This window comes from Chlamydotis macqueenii, chromosome 22, assembly GCF_036417535.1.
Source record: "Chlamydotis macqueenii isolate bChlMac1 chromosome 22, bChlMac1.mat, whole genome shotgun sequence".
Taxonomy (NCBI): domain Eukaryota; kingdom Metazoa; phylum Chordata; class Aves; order Otidiformes; family Otididae; genus Chlamydotis; species Chlamydotis macqueenii.
The window spans coordinates 2619743-2644139 of record NC_141577.1 but is presented as its reverse complement, the minus strand read 5'-3'; the positions used below and the strand labels follow the sequence as shown (position 1 = coordinate 2644139).

The 24397-nt window shown below is 40.7% G+C and overlaps 1 protein-coding gene across 9 annotated transcripts in view; it reads right to left on the bottom strand.

Moving 5' to 3' along the window:
* Window positions 1–1510: 1510 nt before the first annotated feature.
* The window catches only part of ZMYM4 (zinc finger MYM-type containing 4), a 44751-nt gene continuing 21864 nt past the window's right edge, over window positions 1511–24397 (bottom strand). For 6 of the 9 annotated variants that reach the window (XM_086765254.1, XM_086765251.1, XM_086765256.1 and 3 more), the window contains 20 exons: window positions 23348–23498; window positions 22564–22679; window positions 22161–22433; window positions 21540–21690; window positions 21088–21260; window positions 20564–20714; window positions 18801–18941; window positions 18014–18051; window positions 16674–16818; window positions 15608–15726; window positions 15104–15275; window positions 13994–14047; window positions 13686–13865; window positions 13056–13150; window positions 12318–12489; window positions 10965–11116; window positions 9490–9601; window positions 7893–8141; window positions 6885–7014; window positions 2486–5442 (listed from right to left, as the gene is read on the bottom strand). In XM_086765254.1, coding sequence (XP_086621380.1) covers window positions 5235–5442; window positions 6885–7014; window positions 7893–8141; window positions 9490–9601; window positions 10965–11116; window positions 12318–12489; window positions 13056–13150; window positions 13686–13865; window positions 13994–14047; window positions 15104–15275; window positions 15608–15726; window positions 16674–16818; window positions 18014–18051; window positions 18801–18941; window positions 20564–20714; window positions 21088–21260; window positions 21540–21690; window positions 22161–22433; window positions 22564–22679; window positions 23348–23498 — 2982 coding nt within the window. In that variant the 3' untranslated portion in view covers window positions 2486–5234. Of the gene's footprint in view, window positions 2170–2485; window positions 5443–6884; window positions 7015–7892; window positions 8142–9489; window positions 9602–10964; window positions 11117–12317; window positions 12490–13055; window positions 13151–13685; window positions 13866–13993; window positions 14048–15103; window positions 15276–15607; window positions 15727–16673; window positions 16819–18013; window positions 18052–18800; window positions 18942–20563; window positions 20715–21087; window positions 21261–21539; window positions 21691–22160; window positions 22434–22563; window positions 22680–23347; window positions 23499–24397 lie in introns of those variants that run through there. The other 3 variants (XR_015260937.1, XM_086765253.1, XM_086765257.1) reach the window with 3 other exon arrangements.

Here is a 24397-nt window from a genome sequence, read left to right as displayed (position 1 = left end):
CATCGAACTCTATAAATTCTCATATAAGAAAAAGTCTTTTTAATATAGGTTAGGATGCACTGGTGACCTATTTAAATCTTTTGAAGTAACACTTTGCAGTTATATAGCACCTTTCATCACGGGGCTGCAAAGCATCCTACAGAATTTAGCCTCATAATGCCCAAACGAGGTAGGAAAGTCTGGCCAATTTACAGATGGGTACAACCGAGGTACGGACTGGCATGGGACAAAACATGAGGCTTCACCGACACAACAGCAGTGACGTGACGCGTACGCTGGATCCTGGGCTGTGTAACGAGTCAGTGGCTCAACTGGGGAGAAAGCCAAGAGTGGCCACCCACACCCTTCTCTTAAAGAACGAAGCCTGGCTCCCAGCTGGTCGAAAAGACCTTTCCAAATCCTTCTGGCTTTTTGTGGTATAAATACATTAAAAAGTCCAAGACTCGTAGACCTAAGACCCTAGGTATGCCATTCCTTGGCATGTCTAATAGTGACCATGACCATGCCCACATTGGCTAATTTTTCTTAACAGCATCCAGTTGAGATGCTTTGAATAGAAAAATGATGAAACCTAGACACTCAAATATTCGTACTAGTTTCCGGCCGTGCACAAACGCCCACCTGCCCAAAGCACCCTTCCCAGTACCCTGCAATGGCTCCTCTGCTACCGCTCGCTCCGTTATTGCTCGTGCTTTCTGGCATGTCCAAAATAATTTCCTCATAAAGCACAACAGAAAAGAGAAGTTATCAAATGCTTCTTGGAATGGCAAGGGCAGGAAACTGAAGATAAAAATTCAAGATCTTACGGCTCAGCCAGGTGCTCTGGGCTTGACGTGGGAGCCACAGGATGAAGTTAGGAGGGATCTGCTCATGCTAGTGGTCAGACTTAATGAGCAATTTCCCCCTTAAGTTTAAAAAAAATCCTACTTTTAAGAAAGGGCTGGGGTCAACTTCTTAACAAATGCAATACTGTTGTGCAGAAACACCCTGTCCTCCCTCTCCAAGCCAACCGTTTCCTCCCAGGGAAGATACAAAAGCAGAGTTAGTCCTACCTGCCCGACAAACCTGCAGCTGTCATGCTGGGGAAAGAGATTTCTCACAAGCAGCTGGCCACGGTAAGAGGAGAAAGGAGGTGATGGTGTAGGGACCGGTCTTGCTATTTCATCTGCCAAGGATGAGGTGAAAAGCGGTGGCTCACGCCTGCTCCACTCCTACCAGCCATCAGCGAGGCAAGACCTGCAGCTCTGAGAGGCAGAGGACACTGCCATCCAGCTTCCTTGCTCCTACAACTCCTTCTAGACTTCCTCCTCAGCAACGGTCCGTGATTTTTACAGATTTTTGGTGCTCACGCTTGGTAACAAAACACTGTCCTCAAAACTGGATAGTTTCTCGTGCAAAAGAAAGGAACAATAACGGCTAGGCAGCTCAACCGCTCAAAAGTTGTTGTTTTTGTAATCTTGTAAGGCTGATGACGCTACTGGGGACATAGCGCAGGCAAGCAGCTATGTAACAGAAGACAGCAAATCTTAATTTTGCCCCCGCTCTGTTAGGAATGTTTAAAATGGATGACTCACAAAAGAAAAAGGAGGGTTGTGCTGATGGGAGCAGAACTCCAGCACAGACAGAAAGCACAGCCAGGGTGGTTTGAGAAAAGGACTGTAAGGATTTCGTACTGGAGCATTTGTTCTGCTTGTTGTTTTTTTTTTTTAAGGCAACAGTGAAACTATTGGTCAAGGGACTGCGAAGAATTACTGAGATTCTTACCAAAAACCAAAGACTTTATTGCACGTTCAGAGTCACTTCCATGACCCTGGCACTGGAACAGCACCGATGGAGCCGCGCCGCTGTGGGAGCACGCCCCGGGGAAACGCAAAATGGGTGACTGTGCTGCTGCCGTATTTCAAGTCTCTGAGGAGCCATCACTCAGCTGGAGACCACTGCCAGAGAAATCCAGGGGTTTCTTGAGGATCAGTAGTTCGCAGCAGAATAATTCACAAGACAATTTGACTTCTTTTTGCACCTAATCCTGTGGCATTCAGCGTGTCCCCAGTTTCCTTCTTTACTCAGCCAAAGCCAGGACAGAGCAGCAGGTTTGCAGTGAGAACTACCAGGAAACCGCCAGCACCGTGGATGTAAGTCGCACTCCAGAAGCATTTTAAACAAAATTCTCTGCAAAATCCAAAGACTTGCATTAGCAGCCAGAACTGTGAATACACCTGATAATGAGTAACACGACACGCTCACGTCCAAGCTCTCGAACCAGTCTCAAACAAGGATGCCACCAGCCCTGCCCTCTGAAAATGAAGGAGAGATAAATAACGTGTCTAGCAGTGGGAAGGCGTATGACAGAAACCCTGTTAGCAGGAAGCATCATCTTCTGTTTTTCCTTCTCACACTCATCTTTGTCGTTTCTCTGTCCACACTGAGACTACAGCAGGGTTTTTCTCCTTAAAAGAATATTTCAAGCAATAAACATTGGTGCATGGCCAGCAAATGACTCAGATATGTTTATTATAAACAATTTTGTCTAAGTGTTCAGAGCTTTGATCCTGGGTGCATACTCTATAAATATATTTTAATCCTTCAAGGTAATGCATTTTATAAGTCAGTGTGAACTCTGGCCAGGCTGACTAGAAATTCCTTGAGAGGCAGACAGCCCAGGCACACCCCGGACAACGCACGCCATCGCCAAAAGGCCTCCAAGCAGAACGTATCTGACCAGAGAAACTGAAATTACGACAACTTGTTCTGTTAATTATATCATGGAAAGACACTGCACGGAACCCTTTCTCATCTCAGAGCCGTTAAGTACAAGGAGTTAGCACAATGTTCAACAACTTCGCCTTCAGCCAGTCAAGCTTAACGCGATTTCCTTGCTGGGAGAACGTGAGGGGCAAATATCTTTCATTCCAGGTACCTGGAAAAAACTAATGTATGTGAAAGTGTTCACAGACAAGAAAGAGCGAGAGTCTTCTGAGAAAGAAAAGTCAGTAAGTTACCCATAAGATACAAATATACTACTTTATTCTATGGGAATATTTCTATTAATGTTTGCTAAAGGAAAACTCAGATGTGGTATTATTTTTCAGACAATCCCCACCCAACAGCTTGTCCTAACTGCTGCCTTGCTGATTGCCCGGGGGCGGTCAGGGAGGGCAGGGCGTGGGCAAGGGCAGCCGGCCGCCGACAAGAACGGTACACTCTTGCAGGGGGTGCCCAGGAAACACAGAAGTTCCTGGATCCTTCCCCTCTCCTACCAACATCGAGGTCTGGGCAAACCTGTGTGCGACAGACACGGCTCAGACTTCTTTATCCGCTACAGACCTACACACTAATCTTTCCAGAATAATTTTATTTTCCCTGAAGTGTTCTATCAATCATCACAATCCAAAATACCGTGCCTGCTATTTCTCTATTTTAATGTAACTCTAGAGAGGGCCAGGTGAGCGTTCACAGAAGATGAAATCAGCCTACGGGAGCACCACTGAGCCTCCAAGTGCCTGGGTCGACTACTGGCAGGGTACGTTTTATGGCCAAAACACCTCCCTCAGGAGTGCTGGGCCAGGGCACGGAGACAGCAGTATCTTGGATCAGAAACGACAGACACAGATGGGCTTTGATCAGACAGAACCAGGGGCAGGTTTACTTTTCACATAGTTTTCTGTATTAAAAAATACATCAGTGAAATCTGTTACAGGCAGGGACAGGACTACCGAGTACACAACGTCAATAGACTACTTTCTGATTTTATTTTTGTTAAATTACTTTCGTTACTGCTAAAAAAATAATTAAAAAACAAAACCAAACAAAACAAAAAAAAAAGGAAATATAATTCAAGGCTGTTGATTTTCATCTCTTGAAATTTTAGTGACAAGATCAAATATCAGACCCCTGTTACAGAAGATGGATAACTGACCAGAGCTAGATAAAAACCATACAATTCTCTTCTTTAAAAATAGTCTGGGTTTCCAATGAATTTGTGACCACTGGTCATCAGAAACACACATCTACAGCTTGAGAAAACGGAGATACAGACAGTATCTGATAATGTCCTGTCCCCTAAGCACAATGAGGGAGCTTTTCTCTTAAAAAAGACGCAGTAACAGCCAAGCCTTAAAAAAATCTCGTTCGATTTCCAACACTATGACTAAATCTCTTTGGGTGGGGTGGGAAAAAACACACATGGTAATTTTCTACCACAGTTCTGCTGTCAAAAGTAATACTGCATCCTTTGTACAACACTGCACGTGTTGCAAAGGCGGGAAGAGTGCATGTATCTTCCATTTGAAATGACAAGGCCCTCCAGATTTGCCTCATAAAGTAACCAAAAACACAGGAGTAGGGAAAGAGGAGAAAGGAAAGCTGCCTTAAGGGAAAAAAAAAATTTCCGCGCACCACAGTATTTGCTAGATTATATCGACAGACTGCAGAGCTACTGGGCTAGGTAAGGGATTTTCTGCACATACCCCAGGACAGTCACTCTCCTGTACATACCCCGGAAATGTTCGTCCCGTAACATGATCAGTCTGAAGTTTGACCTACAGCACCTCTTCCACGTCGCAGACCGAACAGAGCTAGAGTTGGTATCAGCCCGGACCGAGAGCTAGATTCTGGCGTCGTGTGACCGTTTAACAGCAGCCAGACAGTTGTCCACTTAGATAGCTTCCCTGGCAGACGCGCCAGCGGCTTCTGCCTTCCTAACATTGATCCCGGTTTCAAAAAAAATTATAAAAGCATTTGTGTATGTGTATTTATAACGGAAGGTGTCTGTTTGTCTAAATATCACCATTTTCTCTCTTGTCCTCGTGAAGAGCTCTAGGATCTCCACGTGCTCTTTGGCAGCAAGGACTGCCAGCCATCAAGCTGAGAAGTCACGTGAGCCACAATCTAGCTCTCCATGCCCAACATTGTTATGGTAGATTTTACACAACCATTTTCCTTAAAAATATCTCACAACTTTTAAAAATCCTAAACAGATAAAGGATTTATGCACCACTCAAACAGGTTAGTTCATCTTGAATTTGTTCAGAGGATTTATCGGTGCCACAGGACGTTGTTTCTCGCAGCTTACACAGCTTGCTTCCTTCTAGTTCCAGTTTGTACATCCACTGTGGTTCAAAATATGCCTGTAAGTGACATTATCTTGGCTTATTTGATACACATTTTCCAAAGGCTGGACGTATTCACAGATTGGTGCTTCTGATGTGTATTCAAAGGAAAACACCCCACTTCGCTTAGTCTGATAACTCAATATCAGAGTCCTCTGATTTGACTTTGGCAAGTTCTTCGTGTATCTCCCTCACCATAAGAATACGCGTTAACATGATGTCCAAGGTTCCTGGGTCTATTGGCAATGTGGAATACCACATGGGGCTATTGGGTACACAGGAGCGCTCAGGCTGAAGGTAAAATACATCACTCCTCTGCTTCACGCTTTCAGAACTGTCAACGTAAAGAAAGGAAGAGCACATTATCGGAAGGCTGCATTAACAGTCCTACTCACAGAAACATTAAGGAGAAACAGGAATGAAAATAAAAGTTATATTGAGATGACGACACTGTAACTTAAACAGCATAATTAAAATCTTTTTGTTAGTGACTTGGTTTCCCTCCTTCAACTCAAGAAACAGCTGTTTCCAGGTCACTTAGCATTAGTTGCTTACAAAGAAACAGAGAAAGTTAGAGTGACTTCTTTATAGATGTGGTTCTTCAATCATAGTATCAGCTAATTAATGGCATGCATCTATCAATCATGTCAAGATGCTAACCTGACATTCAATGAAACTGGTTCTAGTATTCCAGAATTACTGTGTACTTTGGTATAGGGAATGTTCAAGAGCTAGCAAAACTTAATCCTGGCTTGCCTGCTCATGGTGCAAAACGCTTAAGCCCATCTACTCAAAAGACCGACTGAGTCTGAGGCAGCTTTCAGGCTCTGGCAGGAAGACACAAAGCTCTCTAGAGCAAGGAGCTCTCCTGTCTGGCCTTGGAATATTGACATTAAAAAAGCAAAGTGAATCTTTACTGCTACTTGCACCGTTGTAGGGGCTCAGCTATGATATATGATGAGCATGAACATGTTTTCCCAGCCCAAGGACAGCTAAAAGCTTCTAATGATATGCAAGTGAAGACAAAGAAGGTAATAAGGAGACAAAGAGTCAGGACAGCTGCTAGGCACGCCTTTGCCTAAGTAACGGGACTATTTGTAGAAAGCTCATTAGGTGCATTTTTGAGGGCAAGTGATTTGAGGTTTAGCTGATGCTAATGAGATGCTCTTTCATTTTGCATGTGCATTTTCTCTGAAGAGAGAAGATCATATTCCACCTGCTCAATGATCTAACTAAAGTTTATATAGCAACAGGAGAGACAAAATCACTTATAACTATGTCCTTGCTATACAGTCTCCTTTCTAACTCCTAAATACAAGTTAATCTCCCAATTCAGCCGGCAAAAGCTATCAGCAGCTTTAACCAATTCACACTTTTCCTACCCTCTTTCACAAGGAACATGATGTCAGGGTATTAGTTATAATCTTCTCAAAAGAAGGATCCTGTATGAGGATTAAGGGAGATGACACTGTCACGGTCACTGCAATAACACCCCACGTTTACATTTACACCCTGCGGATGCGTAAACAGGCATTTGAAGAGTACAGCTCTGTAACTCCACTCTTGACTCACCACCAGTAACACAAACTGCCTATTTGCTGAGCCTAACAGCAGGGCTGATGCTGGAAGTCCTGTCAGCAAGCTTCGATTCACACCAAGGGACCAGGAACCGGAGAGAGGAGCCCACAGCACAGGCACAAAAGGTCTGAGTGGGATCCTTGCCCAAACGCCTGTTCTAGTCTATATACAGATCAAAAATCAAGCTCTGTCACTGACCATTTTGATAAGTAAAATTCATAAAGTCGAACTGGACATCGCAGGGGATTATCTGTATTTTCAGCCATTTCCACCGCTGCTGGAACCTCCTCATCTTCACCACGTTTCCTTTTGCCTACAGATAATTTATCTGGATACACAAAAACAACATACAGACGTTCAGTGAAAAACAGCACTTTCAAGAATAAGCCCGTGTCACTTAGCCTAGCACCCAGCGATGGGACTTCGCATCACCCAGAAACACACTGCTGGAACTGATTCTCTGTTACATATGCAAGTCAACTGGTCTGATCTCTTCGATGGGCAAAAGATTGCATACGCTACAGGCTGTCCACAGCCCATTCCTCTTCAAGAAAATCAACGGAAACTAGTATCTAGCAGAAAAATAAGGAGGATATCATTTTTCTTAATAAAGCAGAATTCATGTAACACACTGGAACTATTCACTGAAGAAGCCAATAGGATCAAAGGCTTCCCTTTTCCAAATATAAAAAATTAGCTGCGAACAAAAATCTGTCTTTGTCTCTGAGGTCAAGAGGATAGTCCCTACTTATATGCAAGGCCCTAGCTTCCTCTAAACTGCTGTTCTCCATTTGGGCTGCCTTGTTTGTTCGCCACACAGACCTAGGATAAATCTGGGCATTAAAAGGGCATGATAAGGGTCTGGACCTCAAGAATACGAAGTCCTGAGAAAAGGACTTCAGAAAGCGCTTTTAGCTCATGCAGTAGTTAATAAAACTTCATGCAAGCCTAGGATGTTACAAAATAAAACAAATTTGCAACCAAATGCGTGGCACCTCTTTTGTAAGTTTTTACTGGATGCCTTGGCTCATGCAGAATTTCTCTTTAAACCTTACTAGGGTGAAAAAAAAATTAAAATCTACAGGATAGCAGAATATTCATAGCTCTGCTTACTGCATAACATGTTTTTCTCCCCAGTCCTTTTTACAAAAGGAGCAGACAACACAAATATGATTGCCAAAACTCAGATGATCAGAAAGCACCCACCTGATTCTACCTCTTGTTTTTGAAAGGGTGGGAAAAAACGTAAATATGTCATCTTAGTGTTATACTTCAGAGTTCGGGTGCGTCTCATAACATGGGCAAAGGAGAGTTTCAGGTGCTCACTGACATTCTTTAGTTGGAAGTATTTGGTGTTGAAGAATAAAAGTGTGTTCAATAAAACGATAGGGGAATATGCACCCAGCTGTTTACATTCCCACAAGTGTTCCTCTTCAATTCTTGAGAACATATAACCTAGAAACAACAGACACAGAAAAAAAGAAGAGTTGTTTATGCAGTTTTAGGGCTATCCCCATATTCAGTTACAAATGAACAGCTTTTACAGGCTGATGTCTAATCTAGCAGATTTTCTGAATTTTCCCACAGCAAGGAAAACATCATCCATGAACAGGGTGGGAAGGCAGAAGTGAGTAACATTAGGCTGGCAGATTTTGCCAGAGATGCAGGTAAGTCCTCTTCCAGCTAACCTTCTATATTAATGAACCACATCAGATCAAATTCAGACCTAACATAAGCAATTGTAATTCCAATAAAACCAAGAACACCTCATGCACAAACATAAGAGGGAGCATGGATAACCAAGCTGTGGAACAGCATGATCTTCCAATACCTGAAGAATGGAGAGACGGATAAAGATGAAGACACCAGCAGAATCTCAGTAAGTTCTAATTTCACTGTACTAAACCACAGTCAGCCAACTGCAAAAATGTATAATTCCTAAGACGTGGAGCGTGATTTTAAACTGTACCATCTTTATATACAAACAGCCCACTGTGATTATTGTAAGTCAGTTATGAAAAGGAAATATGGGGGCCTATAAGAGATTTGTTGTGAAAAAAAAACCACACCACTGTATGCGGCAGTCTATAAGTAACAGGATTATTTCTGTATTAAACAAAAAGTTCATTTTCCAAATGAAAAGCCAGTCGTGGATACATGTATGGAGTTGCCAACATCACTCAGGTTTCACTGATACTCCGAAAAAGGTCTTACATGCTAACACGGCAGGTGCCCAGCTTTATAAACTGCATGATGATACTTGAAGACCAATTAAAAATATCTGCAGAATTTGGGAACTCTTAATTTGTTAGTGACTGAGGCGAGAAGAACTTGGAAGTGAGGAGTGGAGACAAGATTCTAAGGATTTGCTAATGTGACCCTCGGATTTATCAGGAGGAGTATTTTCCAGTGCTGATAGGGAAATACCAGTGCAACTGTACACAGTGTTTGCAGTAACTCATCTCAAATACTATATACAATCCTAGCTACCTGTATTCAAAAAAGATTTGCTAAAAATTCAGGGAAGAGAAAAACTAGCATGTTGACTACTGGAATGGGGAGCCCTTCTTTCAAAGGAGCTGAGAGATTGATCAGAAGTGAAAATATATTGAAGTGTAATCTGTAACTGGTAGAGACAGACATAAAATCCATGATGCTAGTCTACCACAAACAATTACATGGTGGAGAAAGAGGAGACTGATGTGAATGCCTCAGATGACATTCTTCTTCATGGCATTGAGAAAATACTAATTTATAATATGGCTTTGTCATGCAGCTACACAAAACAAAATAATTGTCCTACCATTTGGAAGAATTGTAGGTTCCCAGATTTTCAAAAGTTTTGTAAGTTCAATCATAAACCTGGAATAGGGCTCGGTAAAAATGTTATCTATTCTACCATTTTCAAACAGGTACTACAAGAGAAAAAAAGGAAGACATACAGTTTGTGATTATATAACATTGCAGAGAGATACAGGACATCAGATTCTTTCCCTTTCTTATGTCCCAGTGTCTTATGGTCCAAAACACTTCGTTGAATTCTTCAGTAAGATATCAAATCAAATTGTCTGCAGGGACTGGGACATCCCCAGTATGGAATGAGAGATCTAGGCAAGAATTACTGTCAATATTCCAAGCTCTAGAGCTGTTTTCTGAAAAATCATCATCCTCTATGTGTCAAATATTCTTGAAAAAAAGTCTGCCTATAAAAAACAGAAGAGTTATTGAATATCCTTCTATTGAAAACTTCACATACTAACACCTCCTGACAACAGATATAGGCCCAGTACTAGGCTGCTGAAATAGCTCAACTTACAGCACCAGTGTGAAAGTTCCTTAAATGCTTGTCAAGCAGCAATTAAAAAAAAAAAAAAAAGTTTTCTACAAGCCAGGAGTGTGTATCAGCAAATAAGTCAAAACTGGAACACACAAAAAATGCTGATACCCCTAGACCTCATCAATGGCACTTTGAATTTTAACCCTTTCTACATTTTTTTCAAGCACAGCCAGGAAAAAAAAAAAAAAAAAAAAAGATAATTCTATGCCTAGTCAAGCAATGGATTTTACATTACAAGTAGGTTTTGATTCCCTACATCCAAACGACTGTTTAAGGAAAGGCAAACAAGCTATTCTAAAGAAAAGCTCCTAACAGAAATATACTGAACACTTGAGTTTTAAACAGAAATTAATATTATACTAGGGTTGTATTGCAACTGTTTCAAGGCAGGTAGCAAAGCAGATGGCAAGGACTTACTACATTACTCTTCTCACTCATTAATTACAATGCTATTATTCCCACTGGATTTTCTCTGTAAATACTGCCCACACAACAGGTATTTGTCTAGCCACTGAAGAAGCTCGGTCTTTGCTGGGTGACCTCTTCCATGTAAGCTTGTATATTAGAAAAGAATCGGGCAACTATTTTAGATCCCAAATATTCCACCATAAAGCAGATATTTCTGAGGATCAAATGTTTCCTATACACGAAAAAGCATCAAAAAGGTACGAAACCCAAAGATCTGCATCTGGGTGGAAACACCTAGCCCTCCATGCCACATTCCTCCCAAGTACAGAAGAAGCCTGCTCACTCTGATAATAAAAAGGTCCACACAAATTGGTCAAATATAGAGTTATGACAGACCAAGAATAAAGTACAAAAAGATACATTCTCGCCTCCTCTACAAAAACCAAGCAGCTATATGGGACTGTGGATATAAAGCATAAATAACCACAGTAAGTTTTGCATGTTCTCAGTAACACCCCAATTCTCCGAGTTACCTGCTGAATTCCAAGGCACAAGTATAAGATGCTATCAGGATCGTATTTTTCTCCATTTGGTCTCCGCACCTCTTGAATAAACTGGCACAAGCCAAAACTCAGCTCAGCAAAAGTGCACGAGAGAATGTCCTCCTTGAGTTTCACAGGACGAACTGTGGCCAAGAAAATTATTAGAAAAATTAACTTAATTCAACAGATTAAATCTTCACATATTCCTCATTATTTCATGTGCACAGAACTATTAAATCTTCTACCTCATACGTAAGTACTCTATATGAATAAATTTGTGAATTATTTCCTATCTGGTGGCTAACAATTAAATGAGGATTTAGCCAATAAAAACCAAGCCATCTGCGTGTGCAACCAGTACAAAAGCTGCAACTGGGCAATAAGGCTGCAGGTATTTAAAAGATAAAGCATCTAAATGTTAGGGAGTCTGCTGAATCCAGATCTTTCTTAAACAAGCCCTGCCACGCTTAGTTCTTTACACTGCAGAAGTACTCAATATTGTTTGCTCTCTTCCTCACCGTCCCCAAAAAGCTCAGTTGTACTCTCAACTTAGATTCTCTGCTTGACTCTGAAAATTTGTCCACAAAACTCTCAGGGCAAGCATGTTACACACATCCATGATCAGGGAAAAGGGGAGTTGGACACTACCAAATCCCAGGGCTGCTGTGCTTTTGTTAAAAAAAAATAAAAAATAAAAAAATCCATAATCAGAAAAATAAGCAAAAGTGACATTTACATTGCCATTATCATCTATCACCCTAGTGAGACACAGGGAACATTTCAGCCTTTTAAAGTTAGTTTCAGGCAGGTTGCAGCACAGAAAAGGTAGACTTTTGGAAAGTTTCTTTCCAGCTCTGAAGCTTAGAAATAAGGTGTTAAGATTTTTATGTTGTAGCACAGAATTATTTTATTGTTATGCTCACAAACAAACACTTTGCAAATGAGTTAACTACAGTTTAAAAAGATGGGGCCAAGCTGGTGCTGTCAACTTAGAATTACGGTTCAGTAAAGCTCTGCAGCTGCATAAAGCAGCTCTTCTACAAACAGAATTACTACATGCAAAAGAACACAAAGTGGAGGTTAAAAGACTAACATTTCTAATGTTGAAAATAAGTCTCGTATTTCAGAGCCTGTTTTAATACGTAACAGATCAATTAAGAATGTAATAGCCATGATTTTTAAATCCAGGACAAGACGTAAGACAGTATTCCATAAAATCTTTTCTCCACTCACGGGTATTTTAAAACTCAGTAATATCTAATCCTAACTTTTATTCGAACAATGTATTAGGTCAAGTGCTCTTCAACTGAGTATTTCTGTTTTCACTGAGACAGAAAAATTTACCTGAAAACTTCAGGTCCCCTTGTTCCTCCCGTGCGTTCTTCGATTGGACCCAGTTTTTCCAGGCGTTTACCCCGTACATATACTTTAGTGTCATCCCAGAAACAGAGCATCCTGGGTAGGAGCCCTGCATCAGATTCCGGGGCTCTACAGAAACTACAGACTTCTTCCGTCCCTACAGGCAAACAAACAAACCAAAACAAATAAACATTTAATAAGCTCTTCATCTACGGATGCTTAACTTGATCTCATATAAAAAGGCTATTATGCTGACATGATAACAAAATCCTACTCTCATGACACAATCTGAATGGATACGTACGTATTTTTAATATGTGGACAAATATTAACCAAATTTTTCAGAAAAGGTGCAATAAAACACAATAATTCTCACTGTGAGAAATAGGCACAGAAATACATTCCTCTCTAGCTACACAAGAAAAAATTGATTCTTTCCTGTAGATTATGACACTACCTAAAACACGTATCTTTTCGAGTTTTTTGAAATGATACACATTTTAAAAAATATTCTGCACTAAAAAGAGCATTTATTCTACCTTGTTGCAGAGTGGAGGGAAAGAAAATCTTATCTCATATAGCAGAACAGGAAAAGATACACAGCGTCGTTAAACCGAATTCTCATTTTCACCCCGGAGCAGTATTTTACTTCTGAGAACAAGCATGCACATAACCTTGTTACTCCAAATGCAAGGAACTCATGTTCCAGAAGTGCTTTCTTACCCGTCGTTTCGGCTGTGGGAAGCCATCTCTATGTCTCCGTCTCGCTCGTGAACGTGAATGCAAACCCAGTCCTTTACTGAGAGGGTCAAATGAGTCTGAAGTCAAATCAATACCATTAAGAGTTTAATTACATGATTTACCAGCCCAGGTAGAAGTGTCACTTAGATACTGTGGAATGCCTTACAGTTGGCAATCACACCTGTATATTCAAATCATGCTTTACCTTTGAATAACTAGGCAATTTATGTACTTTCTGTACAAATAAAGTAAATTCTCAGGAAAAAAGCGCCCCCAAATCGTGAGTGTATCTATTCAGGCAAACTGATATTCCTACGCACCGCTCACATGGATCACACCTAGGGACAGCGAAACGATAAATTCAGAGGAGTCAAAAGCAAGGCTACCTGCTACTCCTGTTGAGGATTCTGTAGAATGTTGTCTTTAAAGATACCAGTAATATTTTTTAAATAGTAATTTTTAGTAGAGTTGATATATTACTGCAGCTTTAAATACCCAGTTTTACCACAGGAAAACACATACCCTTCAAAAGTAGGCAGTTGGTACAATGCTTACTCAGAAAATTGTGTGTACTTTTCTACAACAATGCATGTTTCTTCACGCTACACTGACCTGATGGAAAATCTGCCTCCAGGTCCTGTTCCACATCACCTTTGGAGAACTGCTTCAGCTCTGGATCTGGTTCTGGCAGGGCATTTGATCGTAAGGCATAGTGATTTAACTCATCCTCCCAACTATGTGGAGTGGACACTGCTTCGGATTCTAGATCTCCGCTATAAGTGCTACCTTGGTCTGTAATGAGAGTGATCAGATATACCATGTGCCATAGGAAAGGGCAGACAAAAAGAGGATTTTGCAAGAAAAGATACAGCAGGATCAAAATCCGTTTGGGAAAAAAAAAAAAATAAAATCTAACTGACCTTTCTCAAATATCTTGGGGTCCAGGAGGAGCTCTTGCTCAGATGTCTGAGATCCTTTAGAAAAAGAAGGAAATCCGTATCTACAAATGACTTCACAGCTTACATAACTAATACAAAATACTTTGAACACCAAAAAAACCCTATGTATTAGGTCACAATACGAATACACATGATGCACCTTCTCCTCCACTAGAGTTCTCCTAACAGCTTTCTACCTTGGTCATGCTGTTATGGGAGAAACAGAAATGCAGAACTAACCCATGTTTGCTTTTCCAAATGTTTCCATCCCTCCGTGTTTGTTATCTGAATCATCTGCAGAGAAGTACGGTATCTTGTTCATCTCTTTTCAGCTTGTTCCACTTTTATTATATGGGATGATCGCTATCCAACACACTCTAACCTGCACCACCCTCCAAGAATCCACCATAAAAAGCCCAATAGGAAAATATTCTCGTAAAACAGTTGCTCTGTCTTCTTGATTTTGATGCCTTCTGCTAATGCATGATGTACTGATCTGGAGATTACTACCTTTAGTAATCTGTTACTGTCAACAAAAGTCAAATCAGCACCTAGGATCAGGGAAAGGGAATGCAAAGACATTTAAACCACCGCCAGTGCTCAGTATCTAATGTGGATTCTACGCTAAGCATAGCTCTACTGAATGGTGACTGATAAACCTCTGTGAAATTACAAAAGCTTCAGAAAGGTGCAACTATATGCAGCACTTGAGATGAGAACTAAGGAGGAAGAGTAAATTAATCTTAAAAGAAAATACGTTTTCAAAAAAAAGAATAGAATATTGTACACAGAGGCAAAATTATCTCCAAATATACAGTTCAGCTGAATTCCCTGAAGGCTTCCTCACTTTTAAAAAGTAATAAAAACTGCTAACACATGACATGAGCCTTATAGTCCTGTCGAGGCTGGCACTTTACCTGCAGGAACACTTTCATTGTGGAAAATAAATGTTGGTAAGACAACAGGACCATTTAAACCAGCATGCATGCTTGGGAAGCAGCCAATACAGGCCCTACACCTACTTCTCTATTTTCCATGATGGGAGGACCTTCTTCCCACTCATTTGCTTTCCTTTTTAAAAACACCACATACCACTATGAGAGTGTGTTTTTTCTTTCTCCTCATCTTCTGCAATCATTTCTGCCATCTGAAGGAGATCAGCTTCGAATGGATTTGTGGGAATCTTTTCCTTGATATCCTGAATAGTTTCAATGATCTTATCAGCATTATCCAAGGTAGTTGGGAAGAGCATGGGAACTGGTACCTGTGGAACACACGGGAAATACTAGAACATGTTTGGGCATGAAGAGAAACAGCAAATACACAAGGGAGATGCCTCTCAATTAATCTTACATATATTTCAGGACTACTAAATTTAATTTTAAAATAACTCCAGACCGGAAAACTTGTTTCATTGCTGCAATAACCCTACCAATTGGTAGTTTTGTGTGATGATGCTTAACCAAACATGATGCGATAAGGAAAGAAATGACTTCAACGACTCCAAATACCACTTGGTATGGTGGTATTTGCTCTCTGCCCTGTTCAGAAACAAGACTGTGAATCACTTCTCTGGTGAACGGAGGTGTAACTTACAGGTACTGGCATCCCAAGTGGAACTGGTGTGTACTGAGTGTAGAGGTGAAGGGGCACTGGCACAAACACTGGTACAGGAACAGGTACCACAATGATCTGGGGTTGAACAACTTCTTCTTCTGCCATACCAAAAATAGAACAAAATAAAAATTGTTTAACCGCATGACTATCCAGTACACTCCAGAGTGTCCACGACAATTGTTTGGACTTCTGTTTGTAACTTAGTAGGCACAGTACCACGTTTTGGCTCATAGTCATCTTTAACTTTGGCATTGTTGTAACAAGTACTAATACTACAGTTTGGAAATAAAAAGCACTGTGACTATATACACAAATGCCGGGAGGAAAGAGAGTGGAAATAAGTATGAAACATCAAGGTCTGCATCCAAGTAAATGGTGTGTTATTGCAATTATCTCACAACTAACTACAAGACCATAAGAAGGTACCATCAAAAAAACAACTACAATCTTCACACTTAACTTCACCTTCCTCACAGAGAAGTTTACATCCAGGCTAGACACCTCAAGCTCCTTCTATAGTAACAATGATGAAAAAAGCACTCCTCGATGGCATTGGGACTATGGAATACCCTTTGAAGGCGCTTCTGCTTCCTCCCAGCTCTCCTACAGTGGGAGCCTAGAGCACATATGAATCTAATGAAAAGTGAGAGCTGAAATAATCTCTGGGAAGTCATACACTTTATTAAAATGAGTCTGCTCCTGTAGCTTGAGCTGTGAGAGCTAAGAACTTACAAATTCTAACCTCAGGAAAACAAGTTCCCTTCATAGCCTTCTGCATGTCACTTAACTGTTGCACTTCATTCCCCACAGTTAAGATGACTGCAGAATGCTACAGATGAGTTAAAGCAAATGTCAAGATCCAAAGAATAGCAAATGTTTCTCACCTGTAAGGAAACCGCTACTTGGAAAATACCGTACAACAACCTGAAAACTATTTAAGGTTTTAAAATATATTTTAAAATATTCTCTGTTACATAAATCATGCGTTACTCTCTCAACTGCAACATGAGACTTTTATAAAATGGGTAGGAGATTAGATACATACCTGTCTGGCATTCTTTGTTTTGTGTGTGAGGTTTGCAGGAGGTGGCCTTAGTCTGTGTAATTGGCTTGCACAATAATGCTTTGTTTTTTAGAAGCCTAGGTGGTTGTGATGGTGGTAGCTTTAGGGCATCTGTCTGAGTACTAGCCTGTTTGGAAAAATACAAATGAGGGCAAAGTCAGTATTGGTTTGAAGAATATTGTAAGATTAGTATTCGTTCTCTACTGTGTGAGGTTGAACAATTTCAAACTCTCCTTGCCGATAAAAATGATCATTTAAAAGCTATTGCAAAACCAGCTCGATAATGTATTTGGTGCTTTCTGGTCTTCACCTCAATTTATTTTAACCAAATAATAGGCTTTTTTTGTTGCTGTTAACAGTGTAGTGAACAAATCTCAAGAACATTTGGTTTCTGTAGTCAAACAACCTCTATAAACTTCTGACCTTGGAATCTCACTGGTGGCAAAGATATAAAGAGGAATTATGTAAAGATACTTTTAATGACTAAAAGTCTGGCTGATACAGACAGCCAAAAAACTCAGTAAACCGATGTGAAACCACTGAAAATAAATAAAAGTAAAAAATGAACACAAATGCTGACAGTATCAGTATCACTTCCTGATAACACACAGACTATTCGTCCTTGTATTAATTTCATGTCCTGCTAACTGTAATTTTCAGTCACACATTCAAAGAACAGGATCTATTTCACTGGGGAACATTCATACTCTAATCCATCAATGACACTTCAGGTAAAAGCAAGGGTGCCAGTCTTCCAGAACTTAAGAGCTACATAATAAATGCTAAAAGAATTGCAAGACGTATACCACATACTTCAAAGAGCTCAACAGGAACTCTAGGAGTTATTCATGGATAAGCCATGACAATGGTTCTCCACAGCTCCGTCACCACACAACTAGGGAGCGGGGAAGGAAAGCTAAGCTGCAAGAGCTTGGTCATGTCAGCCCCAGCAGTCCACGCTGGTCCCCTTCCTCCCTTTTGATGTCACATCCCACTTCTACATACAAAAGGTAGCCTCAAGTACAGAAGCCACACATGAATTGCTTGAGATCTACAGATATCTCAAGAGCTACAATTTGACAAGCTTTGTCTTAAAATAGCTAACCAATCTGTCAGTGGACAGAAAAAGACTTTTATATCACACAAGTTCTATCTTAAAAAAAAAAAAAAAAAAAAAGCATGTGCAAGCTGGATGAATTTTAAATCCCAATCACAACCAGGAAAAGCAGTTACAAAATGATGGCGCAAAATTCTTGGATACTTTACTTGTTATTGATACAATCTGGGCGAAAGTGAGAAAAAGAGTCTCTCGTAAAACTTACATCTCCTATTATTTTTGCTGTCACAGTAGGGACTGCACCTGTGAAGAAAAAGCATATGCTAGCCTCTGTACTTTTCATCAAGGACCATAACCCATACTCTCCCAAGGTCAAGAAAAAGAATTCCCATTAAGGACATGGACCTGTTGGAGTGAGTCCAGACGAGGCCACAAAGATGATCAGAGGGCTGGAGCACCTGACAGGCTGAGAGAGTTGGGGCTGTTCAGCCTGGAGAAGAAGAGGCTCCGGGGAGGCCTTGTAGCGGCCTTTCAAGACTTAAATGGGGCTACGAGAAAGCTGGAGAGGGACTTTTGACAAGGGCACGTCATGATAGGACAAGGGGCAATGGCTTCAAACCGGAAGAGGGTAGATTTACATCGGATATAAGGAAGAAATCCCTCACTGTGGGGTGCTGAGGCGCTGGCCCAGGTTGCCCAAAGAAGCTGTGGGTGCCCCATCTCTGGCAGTGTCCCAGGCCAGGCTGGACGGGGCTGTGAGTGACCTGGTCTGGTGGAAGGTGTCCCTGCCCAGGGCAGGGGGGCTGGAGCTGGATGATCTTCAAGGTCCCTTCCAACCCAAACCATTCTATGACTCTATGATTAAATCTAATTTTCTGGTATAAGTCATTACTTATACCTAGGTAAAGGAAGGACAAAACTGTAACCATCTGCAGTGAAGTGAAGCATAATGAAGAAGTAGCTATTGAGCTCGGTGTTAAAGTTCCCTGAACAAATATAAACATTCAGGAATACAGATTTAAAAATACAGGCATCATGTTCAACAGTCTTACCCTGTAAAACATTGTTGGAGTTAACCGTAGGCTGGGCAGCAGGGGTGCTCGCAAGGGACACCACATTTGCTATGACAGGGGTCGAGTCCTTTCTCAAAGAAGGAGGGCCTGATGAGGAAGCTGGTGCCATAGAAAGGTTTGCTGGGCAGAGTGAACAGAAGAAAACTAAAATAAGCAATAAGATAATTTATAAAACAGCATTTCTGAAACGACACCCACCCTCCACATTTATCTCCAAAGGAAAAAGCCTGCTGTATGAGAAGGGAATGTAGGTGTCAAACTGCAGTGTTTCAATTTAAACAGGAGCCGGTTCCACAAGCAAACTTAAGCTGCTTTCCAGTCACTGAAACATTTCAGAAGTTCACCATAGCAGAAAGCAGCTTTCTCTTTGTAATAGTATGTGTATTACAGGAGCACTCAGGAAACAAAACGACTGGATGCCTCACTATGCTCGGTATCGAAGAAAAGTAGTATAGGAGACCGCTGAGATCCTGACAAATAATGAATGAGGTGAACTTTATGAGGCTCCCATGGTCAGAGGAATTATTAGGTTCTTTCCATTTGAAAGCACCATGCATTACCACATTACCATGAATTACCACATTACACCAAAAAATATTTTCCTGAGGCACTCCATTATCCTGACAGCCCCCAGTTCAGAGAGATGCCTGGAGACCAGCTTTGCAAAGGCACTTCACGCTTGCCTCAGCTGAAGCTGCAGGCACATTACTGAAGAAGCAGGCCCACCACACATTTTGCTATCCTTACTAACAGCCAAATGTACTGACAAGACCAGGAATGTCACATGGCATAGTTATGGCCTGAAAGGATAAAGTTACTTATGTACTAATCAGGGAAAACAGCTCCCACCAATGTAAGCAGCAGATGTGCACAAAGCTGAAGGGTTGAATATGGCCTGGTGCCTATGATAAACTTTCAGTTAATATTCTTTATTGCTTGTTGGGTACCTTACTGTTGCAGTCACCATCACTCAGTGGGAGATTATGCCCCTCTTTAGGATCAGGGCTATTTCTACCCTTTGTTTCGCCTCCTCTTCCTGTCTTTGTGGGCCTTTCTTCCTTTCTTCCCTTTGCATCTCATTCCCTACAGAAACTCACAGTTCCTATTCCTGTGGGCTTCATTCCCACCCTCCTTCCCATTCCATCTGCTAAAATAATGAGCAAGGAAACAGCTAGAGCACACATTAATCTTAGCATTGATACTTCAAGAACCAACACTTAATGACATGGAAATGGTAACTCTTCACATGCCTACAGGCTACACAGAACTGCCTATTTTAAGTGCATATATGGAATCTGTATTTACAACCATTAAGTCTACTAATTCCACCACTTGATTTTTTTGTTTTAATGAGCACTAACATTCTACCATATCTGGATATGTGTTATCAAGTACAGGAGACAAGCTAGGTATTTAATATGTCTTCAACAGGTATCAGTACATTTTACCCCAACAAAATGGGCCTTTGTTTTATGACAGTGATTAAGAAGCAAGTGCTTCTGTTTCATCTCCTTTAAAATCTCAATCTAGTTTTGGTATAGGAAACAATCTCATTTCATACCCACAGAAGTCTGAAAGTGTCTGAAGTAAGAGGGAGATCTAAACCTGAGCCAATTCAATGGCAATGGGCAAGCCCCCATAGAGGATATATCTTCAAAGGTTCACTGAAGTGAGTTTCCAAACAAATGTTCACATCACTATTGTGCACACCAAAATGCCATACTGCTCGCAGTCTGTTTTACCTGTGTTGTTTGGGGGTGGAGGGTCAGAAACGTTTTGCTGATTACAGAACAACAGAATACAAAGCAGATTGCAAAAATGCTTGATCTCCCCTTGCCATTTCATGGACTCACTGAGTTTACCTTGTCTCTTACAACCATCACACTTTGCCATCTAGGAAAACAGAGTGAGGGAGAAATTAAACACACTTGTAAACAGCAACAAAGAGTATCTGTATAAAAACCTCTCTGCACCCTGCTCAGCAAATCCAGTGTAAAGAAATCTGTAAGGGTGCATAATTTTTGCAGTGTAACACAAAGCAGCAGAACATTCAGTGTCTGTCTTCTCAGAACCCATATTAGGTTTTCTCTATATAGAAAACTGGTACTCCAAAGTTAAGAAGGATTTACTCATCTCTCATATATATGCAATATATTCCATGGATACAGAAGTCAACTACAGGCAGTTCACATAGCTCCTAATATACAAAGATTCTTTTGCTAACATGTTTATATTCTAGATGATACTATGTGAGAGTATTGCTTACCTGGTAAAACAAAACTGTGAATTTAGACATGCACTCCTCTGAGCAAAACTCCTCCATTTTCCCCCCAAAGCGATTCTGGACCAGTTTGGGGGAAGCCTGTAAACAGTAACTGCACATTTTACAGTGGTTTCCCCAGCGCTTAGCCAAGTCATGTTTATAGAGCAGTTTACAACCTAAGAGAAGAGGAAAAAAAGCAAAAAACCAAAACCATCCTTCAATATCAAAATGACATTTGCTCAGCACTTCTAGTTCTTGTATCGAGTTATTTCTATATTTCTATATTTGTTGAAACATACCATTAAAATGTAAAGTGCCAAGAAAGTTCTGTGTTTCTAAACCTAAAAAATAGTTTTCTAATCTAAAAAGATTGTTTCTCTTAGCATCACCAGTAATTTTAAGGCAAAACACTTCTGACCTGATTTGTCAGAAGAGACAGTCTTGCCCTTTCTTACCTTCACTGCAGAATGTTTTATCGACGCCTGAGAATCGAACTGTCTCCTTGATAATTTTCTCAATTCTGCAGTATTCACACATTGCCATTACACTGCTCCTCTTCTTATATTCATCACAGCAGGTCTTCCCACAGAACTGGAACATTTTACCCTGCAACAAAGCCAGAATGCTTTGATTTCAATGTTTTACATCCCAGATAATGCACTTTAATTGTTAATAAAAACTCAGAAGCATATGCCCTTGGAAATCAACAACAGACAGCACCAGCAAATAAATCTCCCCATTTAGCTTTATAACAAAGACAGCACAGTTTTCTGCAGAAAGCCCTCACCAAAGCGCTTTGTCCTGAAATTAAAAGGATCATCTCTGGGACCTGTCCTAGCCAGGCAATCATAGGGTTTGGGTTTTTTGGAGGAGTTCTTTTTCTGCTTTTAAGCTCAAAGAGCTAGTATCAGTAATAATTTTGAAAATGGTTAAATGATACCAAAATCAGTTCCAAATTCCTCCACAGCAGGCCATAGTAAGCAACAGAACAGTACTGACAGACCATTCCATATAAGCTACAATTTCTTGGTTTTCTGTTGAGAAACACGAGCTTGAAAAGCCCTAACCTTTATTACCTTGTAGTCAAGCAGTTCTGGTTTGGTTGCGAACAATCTGTTACAGTGCTGACACCTGAGTTTGACAACAGGGCGGGCAAAAGTGACTTGCTGGGACTGGGCAGCCAGCCTCTGTAGACCAGCTGCAGCTGAACTGCTCATGGAGCTGGGGGACACAGTCGAGGTGGTGCCACCTGCCGATACCGTTGCCCCTGAGGGAATGCTTACAATGACTTGACCTTGCGACAGTGGTACCACTGAGGAGTTCACTCCTGCAGGCTTGTTGAACAAATTCTGCAGGAAAGCAAATCGAGGAAGATACTTTATTTTACAGTATTACCTATTTTACCCGACATCCCAGATATTTACACCATCAACTTATTATTCTATCAATTCAGCTAAGAAGAAATCCTAGATGTCACACCTGAAAAGCTACTACACAATTGTAGCTGCAAAAATTGCGTATGCTCCCATCTGACATAGCCAAGTGATACTGAGGGTTTGCTGAAGTTTTACAGCTGTTGCACTGAACTTGAACACCTGAGGGTGAAACAGAGAAGAAAAAGTGATTTATGCAACATCAAGTTGTATTGCAGGTAGTTTTGCACTGTGCATACAAAAACATGGAATCTGAATGACAAGGCAAGGTACACACAGAAGCTCATGATGAAGTTTCTACAGATTCAGAAGCAGACACTGCAGCTGCAGTGCCTGTTGCTTGCCAGATCCTTTAATTAATCTCCCAGTATCCCTAGGATGTCAGTAAGCATTTTTCCATTTTGCAAGAAAAATAGCGGAGAATATGTTTGCCTAGCTCAACGCAACACCAGGCAGAGGTAACTAAGCTAATCGCCCCAGAGAACACGGGGCAGAACAGTCACAGTGGTGGTATGGCCTACGTCCACTGGGTGGATTTGTCTAGCTGGGAAAGCCATCAGCTGCACTTGCAAAAGCAGGAAATAGATTAAGATGTATCATCATGTTTAAGCTCTCTAAAAACAAAGCTGAAAGGGCTGTACTGTCACTGTTAGGTTCATCTATGACAGAAAGTCCTTATGTTCTCATCTTTTTTTTTTTTTTTTTTAAAAAAAAAAAGCCACTTCCCATCAACATAAAAAAGAATATCAGCCTTAACTTTCAAGACAGATTAAGTCTGGGTATGAGCTACGTGAAATTACGCTTCTAAAGAAGTAAAAGGATAAACTTACCTGCAGAAGTAACCATTTTCACTCTATATGCTGACAAGCAGTTAACAGAGCAAAATAGTTCAGTTTTTCCCAAGTTATTCGCGCTCTCTATCATCTCGGCTGAAGATCTCAAAGATTTACACAGTGTGCAAGGTGTAATTTTAGCTGACTTCTGTGGAAACACGGACATCTGTCATTCATTTGAAACTTAGTATTTTTATTAACCTGGAAATGAATTGCTAACATATAAAACATGTACAAAAATGACTGCCAGTGCACTCAAAACAGGACTTATTTTACAACTGTATTATTTATGATGCAGACATACTTATGTGAGCTCTCCAGTACGCTAGCTATATTCACTTTGACCACCTGAGACTTGGGCTATCTCCCATTCAGGGCAAGCACTACCTTTGTAGACCAGTTTAAACAGTACCCAGGCTGTCAGGGCGAAGGCCTCCAAGTGCAAACAACACTGCATGCTGTAATAGCACGTACCAAGCACCTTGTATCAGAAAACATTTTTGCTGAGAAGTAGCAATTTGCTTACGATTTTTAACACATCAGCTATATATGCAAGTAATATTCCCATTTAACAGATCAGAAAAGAAACAGAGGAGGTTCCTCTCTGTCCCACAAAACCCCAGAAACTATTAGAATGTATCTGAGAGTGGAGTTGAATGCTTTTTAAAAATCAACAAAAATAGATAAGACTTTGAATGGACTGTATTTTCAGGAAGACTAACATACACAAAGTTTTGATGTGAGATGCAAAAGCAGCATAAATCCCTCAGCCTTCTAGATTATTTAATTTGATTTCCAGATTTGTTTCAGAGGACAACTAACGTTGTACGTAATTTTCTGGATTAAATACTTTTACCAGATTTTCTTTTAATGCATTATGCCTCTCTTGGCCTAAACGGCCTGAATAATGGGGCAGCAGAGTCAAGTCACAAAACGAAGTTACACTATCTTATCAGAGGGCAATTTTTCCTGAAGTAATTGCATTAAAATAAGACAGTCAAAAGTAATTGAACTATTATAATAAATTAAGGTTCTCTCAAGAGCTTA